This window comes from Galeopterus variegatus, unplaced genomic scaffold (genome assembly GCF_000696425.1).
Source record: "Galeopterus variegatus unplaced genomic scaffold, G_variegatus-3.0.2 Scaffold7187, whole genome shotgun sequence".
Taxonomy (NCBI): Eukaryota; Metazoa; Chordata; class Mammalia; order Dermoptera; family Cynocephalidae; genus Galeopterus; species Galeopterus variegatus.
The window spans coordinates 13998-24810 of NW_007733298.1; the positions used below are offsets into that span (position 1 = coordinate 13998).

General features: G+C 37.5%; 1 protein-coding gene across 1 annotated transcript in view; it reads right to left on the minus strand.

The window, feature by feature from the left end:
* Positions 1-1166, minus strand: part of LOC103607156 (G-rich sequence factor 1-like) — a 14863-nt gene extending 13697 nt beyond the window's left edge. The window contains exon 1 of the mRNA XM_008591692.1: positions 986-1166. Coding sequence (XP_008589914.1) covers positions 986-1166 — 181 coding nt within the window. The remainder of the gene's footprint in view (positions 1-985) is intronic.
* Between the last annotated feature and the right edge of the window lie 9647 nt (positions 1167-10813).

A 10813-nucleotide genomic window follows, 5' to 3' on the forward strand; every position in this document is an offset into this window, starting at 1 on the left:
CATATAAGTATACAAAGAAAGAAAAATTCAGTAAACGTGTAATTATAAACCATTAGGAACAAAGACACAGAGCATAATAGAAAAGAAATAAAATATAAAACCAAAGAGTTAAATAAAGACTATGTAATCTTTAATTGGAATTGGAAATATAAACTCCAGATTTTTTCCCCTTTATAAAATAATACAAATTATTATTATTTCTAGTAGCTCTATTCATTTAAGACTTAGTAGCAATGACAAGTCAGTAGCAATGAGTAGGCCCAATGAGTGCCCAGACTGGGAATTAATCTGGGCTCAAAGGAACCAGTGCCAGGGGTCCTTGAAGAAATTGCTGATTCTGGGTTAGGGGTAGGAAATGTTAAAGATTAGCCTAGGACATCTTGTCATGTCAGAAAGGACAGAATTTATAAAAAAGCTAATGGGATCATGTCAATAGTCACAAGTACCAACTTGAAGGGACTCCTACTGGTTTAAGATGGCACGATTTCAGCAATAAAAAGTAGTGATTTATCAAATTTATCAAAATTTAAGTGGTCAAAATGATACAAAAAAAGAATTTCACTGGAGGTTGCCAGGGCACAAAAACTATATTCTGACAAAAGATAAGTACAGGGAAATATTCAAGTATTTATCATGCCTATTCTTTATGAACTGCTTTTTCAGGGTAGCCAAATTTTTATGAAGAGTTTTGTTTGTTTTAAAATGTCAACTAATAAACACAGAAAAAATAATAAAATTAGAAAATTGCTATTTTATCATCTGTAGTGAAATAATAGACTTAGGCAATGAGCATTAATTAATGTTAAAATCCTTACATCAAAAATTAATGGGGGCTCTCTCTCTCTCTGCTTCCACCATCTTGCAATGTGATACCCTGTCATCACTGTCACCACCACTTAGACCTTTACCAGCTGTGTTCCCTGGACTTTGGACTTCCATGCCTCAGAAACTATAAGCAATAAATTTGGTTTTCTTTATAAATCACCCAGTTTCAGAAAAATTGCAAGAGCGGGCGGCTCCAGGACCTGGGTACGACGTGCCTGCTGCTCTTTCACTCGGTGGAAACCGAGGCCGAAGAGGACAAGGCGAGGACCTTTGTGCTGTAGGTAGGGCGGAGCCCTGGAGGGCAGGTCGGTCGCCCCCCCACACTTGCCCCCGAAATGCATAATGTGAGGGGCAGAAGAGCCGTGTCTGGAAGGAATGGTGATCCCGTAGTCATAGAGATAGGTTGGGATCACAACGGAGGTTTGGTACCCCCAAGCCTGAGATATGTGCGGAAAGCCACCTTTCTTTGTTTTGAAATGAAATGTATGTACCGGAATGAATGAATATAAAAAATAATATAAAATAAATACTGTATGCCGATAATGTCTATAAGAAGGATAAAGCCTTCCCTGATGAGACATTGTGTTCACAAGTGGACACGCAGAGATTTGCCAAAAAAAGAGATTCTCTTCCTCCTGTGGCCAAGACCTGTCAAAATAAATAGGCAAAAGGGAGTTCTTAGAATAAAAAAGAGAAAAAACTAATGTTTTAAAAAGTTTTTCATTGAGGGCCGTCCCGTGGCTCACTTGAGAGAGCGTGGTGCTGACAACACCAAGTCAAGGGTTAAGATCCTCTTACCGGTCATCTTTTAAAAAATAAATAAATAAGTTTTTTATTGTAAAAAAATCTTAAACATAGAACAGTATAATAAACTTTCAGAAATTATTAACAGTTTTCAATATTGTTTCATATATCCCTACCGCCTCCCCTAAACATTATTTTCTTTGCTGGAATATTTTAAAGCAAAGAGGGATTGTGTCAATCACCCTTTAAGTATTCATCTTAGATTGATAAGGACTTAAAAGAAAAAAAAAAACACAGACATTTTAGTAAGCTGTTTTTGAGATATTTAAGGTTATTGAATTTAAGGTTTGACAGGTTTACCCTGGACTACTTTTAGGTAAGGAAAATTCATTATTTCCCAGAAAACCCTTTCCCCACCTAAAAATCAGGAAAAAATATGATTGGGTTGGCTCAATGAACCTGGAGTAGGAAGGAGAAGGGGGGTTCCTATTCTGCAAGATTTAGTAATCCTAGAGTGTTTGTTTTGTTTTTTGTTTTTTTCTTAAACTTCCCTTTCAAGAAGGAAAATGGGTCAGCCCTTTGTAACAGATTATCATTGTAAATCACAATCTGCAGATATGTTGGACATTCTGCCCGTATTTACTCTTGCCCTCATTTTCTTGCCCATAATGTGTAAATCTGAATGGATTAGAAACCTAAATACGTAGAAGGAAACCTCGTAGTTTATAATCAGGGGCCACAGGTTTGGACTGAGCTGCAATAGGCCCAATAGACCAAGCCAGAAAGGAGTTGTTCATGCTGAAGTTCCATACCACCAAGCCATAACTAAGTTGTTTATCTGACCTTAGAAATCAGGAGAGAGAGAGGTAACAACCAAATCCCCAAATAGGCCAGTTTTAGCTAGCAGGATAAGCAAGTCCCCTCTACATTAACTTTTAGAAGGAAGGTAACTTTGAAACAACTAATCTGCTTTTGTTCTCTGTTTCTGCTTTCCTCAGCCCTTTTCTGTCTATAAAGCTAACCTCCTCTGCCCTGCTCATTAGACATTTATTCTATTTTATAGAGTGAGGTGTTGCCCGATTCTAGAATTTTTTATAAAAGCCAATTAACATTTTTAAACTAAACTTATTGTAGTTTTGTCTTTTCACAGTTCTGGTGACCTACAAAGGGACCAAAAGGACACTGCTGACAATTCCTGAGACCCCTTGAGGAACTTAGGAGAGGGGAATTTGACTCCTTTTGAGGTTCCCCTGTCTTTCTCATGGAGCCCCATGGGTTGTAAGTAAGTTCCTCTCTGGTGGGACTCTGCTCTTTTTGCATTGAGCCCCCACCCATCTTTTTGGTATTCAAATCCAGGGTTAGTTTGTGCTGTGAGAGAGCGTATGACCTTGTGGGTACCAAGGGTTAGTTTGTTCTGTGGGAGAGCATGTGACCTTTTGGGGTTTGCAGAGGCTGAGGAAATATTAACAAGAGCTGCAGTTTTAACAGTAACTGACAGCATTTGCAGTAAGTAGTTATTATTAAAGGCACATGAACTCCAGCTTTCAGAATTCACAGGAATTTGGCCTATATCCTCTCAGTTTGTTTTTCATGCACTCTTAGGAAGGGAAAAATCATTGGCAAAGTCGGTCAAGGGGATCTCAGAGCCAAAACCACAACTTGGTGGGCACAATTAGGGCACATAAGAGCTGGTAGAGTGCTCACCACCAAAAAGTAAGACTCCCATGTTAGGATAAGGTGGACACTGGATGGGGTAGCGCCTGCCAGCCTCAAGAAAGTGTGCAACAAGATAAACTGTGAAAGCATTACAAAGCCCAACCCCCTGGCATTTCCCTCTCAGGCTTTTATCTCACCTCTAAGAGACCCGAGATATATAAAAAAAAAAGGATCCTGGGGCTGGCCCGGTGGCGCACTGCTACAGTGCGCCGCTTGAGAGCGCAGCGGCGCTCCCGCCGAGGGTTCGGATCCCACATACAGACCGGCGGCTCACTGGTTGAGCGAGGTGCAGGCGCAACACTGAGGGTTGCGATCCCGTTGCCGGTCCTGTCCGGTCCGGGCGCGACACTGAGGGTTGCGATCCGTTGCCAGTCACGAAAAAAGACAAAAAGGAAAAAAAAAAAAAAAGGATCCTTAATTTCTAAAGAACTGAGTACTCCACTTTCCAGCTATGCCTGCCTTTTACTTGTGTAAGTATTAGGCCCCTGAAGCTGCAAGTACTTAGAAAAATGGGGAAATCTTAGTACAGGTTATTTTAAATTACAGTGGCCATTATGTAGAATGTTCCAGATGAACAACACTGCACTGTAAGAAATGCAGTTAAAAGTAAGCTCCTGAATTAGGCCCACCCAGGAATGTGTAAATCTGAATATGCAGAAGCTTCTAAAAATATTTCCCAATTTTTTATTGCCTCTTTTAAAAAGACACTTTACAAAAGGCAAATGAAAAGCTTAAGCAACCAATTGATAAGAAAAATTGAATCTGCCAACCTTTTCACTTGGTTATTATTCCACCTTAAGGTGGAAAAGAAGAGCTGGATAAAGTGTTTATAGAAGTTAGGCCCCCAGGTTAAACAGGTTTGCTTCTTTTTCAGAGATATCCATGCTGAGTCTAGGCATAGAAAATTCTTTGTCTGCCCTGTTTGTTAGTGGGCTCCTCCCTGAACTCAGTGATCCAGTTAAAAAACAAGCTAAATGAAAAAGCCAACTATCTAAGTAAATTGTTCTCCAAAATACACCTTGCTGGAATTCAGCTGGTTATTTTGAACAGGCTTTTGAATTTTCTCCTACGCTTATTTGTGTACTTCCTTGTAAAACCCAATAGTGAATACCTGTTATTTTTTTTGCTTTGGCATTCATTTTGAATCCTTCTGTGTCTCACCTGACACACCCAGATCTAATTCTCCTCTGAGTCAGGGCTCTCCTACAGAGTAGCTATCTCAATAGAACCGTCAATGAAGGGCTAGAGTTTATAGCTTTCTTCAGAGAGAAACTTCAAGCCCAAGTCAGAGGAAAAGCATCAAATCCAGTTTTAGCAGAAATGAATCTTATCCAACCAGACGAGCTTTATTCAGACCTAAAGTTCACAGCCTCTATAAAATTGACCTCTAATAATAGGCAACATGCCCTAACCTCTTTCTTGGAAAAAACTTGCACAGATGCCTTTGAGATATAAATTTTCCTCCTAAGTGTCATCCCTTTGGAAGTACAAGTTTAGGGTTGTCTAGCTAATAATTGCTTAAGGGAATGGAACAGGTAATTGAAAGATTGGTAGTCTAAAAGGGGGAGAGAAACTATTTGGAAACTGGCAAATGAAAAATCTTCACGAAAGCAGTAAAAATCTGCTTCTGTCTGTATGTCTATGCATGTGTATATGTTATATGTATGTGATTTTTTTTTTAAATGACCAGTAAGGGGATCTTAACCCTTGACTTGTTGTCAGCACCACGCTCTCCCAAGTGAGCTAACCAGCCATCCCTATATAAGGATCCGAACTCATGGCCTTGGTGTTATCAGCACCACACCTCCCAAGTGAGCCACGGGATGGCCCCCAATATGTATGTGATATTTTTTTCCTCCAGATAATGTTGCCAAAATATATAAAAGAGCTCTACTTAGTTGGTTTAAAGAAAAAATAAGCACTTATATTATCTCAGAAAAATAGAAACCCATGAGTTGGGTGAGTCGTTGGTAAACAAACTAGTTTTTAAATTGTTGGTAAAATAAAATAGAAACATCTTCAGAATTGTCAACATTAAATATATACATACATTTTTGCCCAGATTTGCTGGTCAGCAGACAGGTTTGTGTTGTCTCTGCTAGATGTTTAAGGTCATAAAACTATAAATCCAACCTAAGAGCAGAATGCACTGTGAAAACAAATTGCTAATTGCTTGATGTATGTCCGTTGTGAGGGAAAAAAGAGAGAGGGAAGAACCATGTTCAACTTTTTAGTTTCTTTGCTTCTGTGATATTTTTGACCATCACCCAGCTGGACAGACAAGAAGGCCAAAGGCAATTTTACTAGTCTGTCTGCTGGTTGTGATATTTTTGATACTTGCCTGATTTGTTGATGAGAAAAAAAAAAAAAAAAGACTTATGATGATGGCTAGCCTTGTTTTCCATAACCAATTCAAACACAATTGTTAAGAAGAACTAAATTAGGTGAATGTTAATAGGATAAACATTTTATAAGTTATCTTTCATAGTTTCAAAATTCTTGGGGCTAGTCCATTAGCCCAGTTAGTTAGAGCATGGGGTTTTAACACCAAATTCAAGGGTTCAGATCCCCATACCAGCCAGTCAGAAAAAGAAAAAAAAAAATTCTTTTTCAGTAACTTAAAATTTTAATGTCATGTTATGTTAAATTAACTAATAAGTATTCATGAAATATCTGACTCATTTCTAAGTAAGTTAAAATACTGAAACATTAATTAGTGAATATAAATTTAAGGTATGTGTATTTTGGCATCCTGTTTTTTTATGGTGTAGAGAAACTAAATATATTTGGGTCTGTTAATAAACATGAAAAAGTTGTGTTATAACATGAAAAAATGTTTCTAAAAATTATGAGGTGATTCTCATCTACAAAATGCTGATAATAAAACATTTCACAATGCTTACCAGTTTTCATTAAAAAATTAAGATTACTAAAATTAAATTAATTTAATCTAAAATTAATTAAAATTTCTAATTAATATGTGGTAACTAAAACTAGAAATAATAAAGGAAACAACTATATATGCGAGGGAAGTAAGGTACATTTTATATAAAGGAAGTTGTAAAGTATGAGGATATGTTTTAGTTAAGGGAAAACGAGTAATTTTTGTTTCAAAGTAGAATTATCGGTTGTTTCAATATTAGAAAGAAAAGGTATAGGACAAATAACTGAAGGAATATAAGAAGGTTGTAGAAGGTTTGTGGAGGATGAATCTTGTGAAAAGTATTTCATGTGTGATCAAGCTGACTAAAATTAGAAGGGAATTATTTGTAAGTTTTTCTAAAAATTGAGCATTAATATCAAAAGTACTGATGCAAAACTTGAATTTGGTTCTCTCTGTTAAAACAGTAAGGTTTTCTCGGAGTATTGATCTGCTCTTAATAGGAAATAGTGAAAAGTTTGTCTTTACCCTTTAAGGTAATTGGCCTAGGAAACAAAGATTCTATGTTTTATCAAGATAATTTCTCATGCTTCATATTGTCTTTTAGGAAGTCTTTGATTGGGCTGGCCAGTTAGTTCAGTTGGTTAGAGCACAGCCTCATTACACCAAGGTCATGGGTTGGGATCCCCATACCTGCAGTTGCCAAAAAAGAAACAAAAAGAGAGAGATAATAAAGATGGATGTGCAAAAAAGTTTGATTTTCTACATGAATAAAGGGATAAGACTATAAAGGAAGTATAGGTCAAAAGTGTGTTTTGTTTTGCTTTGGGTTAAATTTGGTGAGATTAGAGCATATCGAAGTGACGTTGGGAAAGACTCCGTTGATAAGGTTTAAGGAACCAGGAGAAAATAGTTGTAATAGATGTGTAGGCTCTAGAAAGGTGGAAAAGGATAGTCATCAAAGTTCAGGTGCAGAGATTAGCTTTAAATAGGAGAGAGCTCATCCACCTTTTGTATGATTAATGAATCATAAAACATAGGAGATATTTCAAAAAGTTCGTGGAAAAATAGAATTGAAAGATAATACGAATCTTTCCATGAACTTTTTAAAGTACTCTCATGTTGTTCTTCTGGTATGATGCTTTAGCACTTATTTAGAGTAGCATTGGCTTGTTGTCAGCCTACTTCTCTGACAATTTCTGAGGTGGAGCTAGTCTAAACTGGTGGAAACACTCTCGATTTAGGAGAGAGTAAGGAGAAGGAAGAAGAAAAACAACCACCTCTCACCCCTAGGAAAGAATGTTCAAAAAGAAGCCAAAGCCCTCATAGGTCTGAAAAGCATATTATTATGAGCTGGGAGAGGAGCTGGAAGGAGTAATTGTTCTGATTACTAATAAATGAAGGAACTCCTTTTATTGTCTGTGCCCCTCAATTCTTAGAGGTGAACATACTTTTCTTCTGATATGCAATGAGGTTCAGTTCATCTCAAAGGATCCCACCCCACAGCCTTCTTTGCATTTGAAAGAAACTAAAAATCATGAACCACAGACGTCAATAAGCCCAGGGTGGCAAAAGGAAAAGAAAATGAAGTCAAGTGCCATAAAGAAATGGTGCCCATTTGTGTCTGTGATTAAGTGCTATTCATCATCCAAGATTAAAGGAAGAAGTTTATTAGTTTGAATATACAAGAGAACTTAAGGAACTGATGCTAACAGTTATTTCCAAGGAAAGACAAAGGTGCATTTTATCACCACTATCACTGCCTCATTCTTTTGTTTAACAAGAAAAATTAATCCACTATAGCCACAAACTCAAAAGATTTTTTTTTTGCTGCAGTGATGTGTTCCTTAGATTAGTTTTGTCATTTAGCTTATATTCACTATTAAGTCCATGCCAACCAATTTTTATGTCTCTCCCATAGATTATACTTGGAAAATTCTTCTGTGAAGGAATAAAATGTACCTATTTATGATTGAAACATGACAGACCAAAACATCTCTAAATATTCCAACTTTTTCTCTTGTTATAATTAGCTTATAAAACTCAAATAGATCTCTCAGAGAGTAGCTGATTAGTTATTTAAATGAAATGTTCTGTCAAGCATTAGTAATTTAAATAAAAATAGAAGGATTATTTTATATTAATAGCACATTTTCCCTCATAGCAAATGTTTAGAAATGAAAAAGACTGGAAATGTGAACTACACTCCTGAGGAAGTTCTCAGAATATAATGTCAACATTATTATTTATGATAAGGAACTGATTTACTCCATATAGGTATGGCAGTCACAAAACTGAATTCTCTGTTAATGCTAAGTCAGTACAACTATGGAAGCTCACATTGAGGATATTTTGAAAGTGGAATGGTAGAAAAATAAAAGATGTTTATGGAAGCTAAAAAAAAGTGAAATGGTTGGGTGGGCCACGGCATCTTCTAGCCATATTTACAAAGATAAGTTGGTAGTGATTTTTACTGTCCAGATACTGAGATGTAGTCACATCAACTGGCTTTTCCTAGGAGGGCAAAAGGTAGGATGCAATCAGAACATCCACTGACATACACAAGATACAAAATAACCTTGAATGAAATCCTTGATAATAGGCATCATTCTGAATAATCATCTCTTTTAAATAGGTAATACATGAACATTGTGTTAAAAAAAAAGTCAAACCATGCAAAGTTATATATATACATGTATCTGCATGTGCATCACTGCGCGCACACACGTGCGCACACACACAATATGGTTTTCCTCTAACCACATATCCTCTAGTCATCCAGTTCTCCTCAAAAATAGGTACTGTTAAATATTGTCAGAGATAAATAGTTTCAGGGCTGGCCCGTGGCTCAATTGGGAGACTGTGGTGCTGATAACACCAAGGCCACGGGTTCAGATCCCTATATAGAGATGGCCGGCGCACTCACTGGCTGAGTGTGGTGCGGCCGGTCTCAAAAAGAACAAAAAAAAAAAAAAAAAAAAAAAAAAAAAAAAAAATAGTTTCTTGTGTATCCTTTCAGAGATGGTATGTGCAGGGTTTCATCACTTTTAAATTTGGTAATTCTGCTGTACTTGGGATTTTCGCAAGTTTTCCACCTGCTGTGAAAGGATATTCTGAAGCTAATGTGTTCCTAAATTAAGAGCAAAGGGAAAAGGAAGCACAATAGACAAATGAGATCTTGTGTCACAAGAAACAAAGGACACTAGGAAAAAAGACATGAAAGGAAAAGGTAAATCTGCTATGACATTTGGAAGAATAATTTCTTCCTTTTAGCAATATAGCTTAGTTAGGAAAAACATAAGACTTCAGAGTTAGACACTTTGATAAAATCCTGGCTATGTCACTGTTTAGCTCTGTAACCTTGGTCAAGTTACTTATCTCTCTGAGCCTTGTTTTCCTAAATTACAAAAATGTAGATAATATTAACTACCATATAGAGTTGTGAGATACCTGTCACACAGGAAGAACCTGATAAATGGTGACTATTATTATTTTCTTAATATTGTTTAAAGGAAATGGGAATTGTTATATTTATATCTGTTTCTTCCCTCCAATTCTACCTCAATATTTATTTGTTTGTAATCTATCTTGGTCCTAAAATGATTTAAGGCAGCTTCCGCCCCAGGAAAATAAATTTTCCTTGGAAACAGATTCTACAAAAAAACATGAAGCTGAAAGTTAAGCTCTAAGAGGACTTTTCAAGCATATCCAAGGGTCTATGGCAAAAATATAACCCACTGGTCTCAAGGACATTAGAGGAATGCAAATGAATCATCACTGTGAAAAGATCTTGGAAGTGCTTATTTCCTATGCATTATATTCAGTCTGTTCTCCCCACTACATTTAAAACTAGGCTCTGTATCACAATAGAATCTTTAAACACACACACACACACACAGGTCTATACCATTCATCTACACAGTTTTTTGTTCAGAATCAGTATTCAATAAATGTTTGTTGAATTAAAATCAGTAGACTATTTTTATATGTACATGTGTGCAGGTTAAGGGATATGAAAATTGTCCTAATGCTGGTTTATAAATAATACTTTCGGGCCGGCCTGGTGGCGCACTGCTATAGTGCGCCACTTTGGAGTGCGGCAGCGCTCCCGCCGAGGGTTTGGATCCCACATACAGACCGGTTCCTGCTCACTGGCTGAGCGAGGCGCAGGGGCAACACCGAGGGTTGCGATCCCGTTGCCGGTCCCGGTCCGGTACGGGGGCGACACTGAGGGTTGCTATCCGTTGCCGGACACGGAAAAAGACAAAAATAATAATAATAATAATAATACTTTTACTTAGCCAAGAGGTAACAAAATGTGAAAAAGCCAGTTTGTTGGGAAAATATAGGAAAATGGTCAGGAACCCCTCAGATGTTCAGAATCTTGCTGAGCATTTGCTATGAATACATTGTTGTGGGTGGAGTTAGTGCGCCTGCGCTGCACCAACACCTTGGCTGGAGTTTCTACTGCTTAGGGTGGCCCCTGCTCATGCACCCATGCTTTCCAACCGATGGCTTCCACTTCCAAGGACCTGTTTGCTGGTTACCTAGCTCATAGACCTGCATGTGGAGGGTCTGGTGACCCAGCCTGGCGTGTTTAGGGTTTGTGACCCAGTCTGTGAACGGGCCAGACAAACATTTATTGAA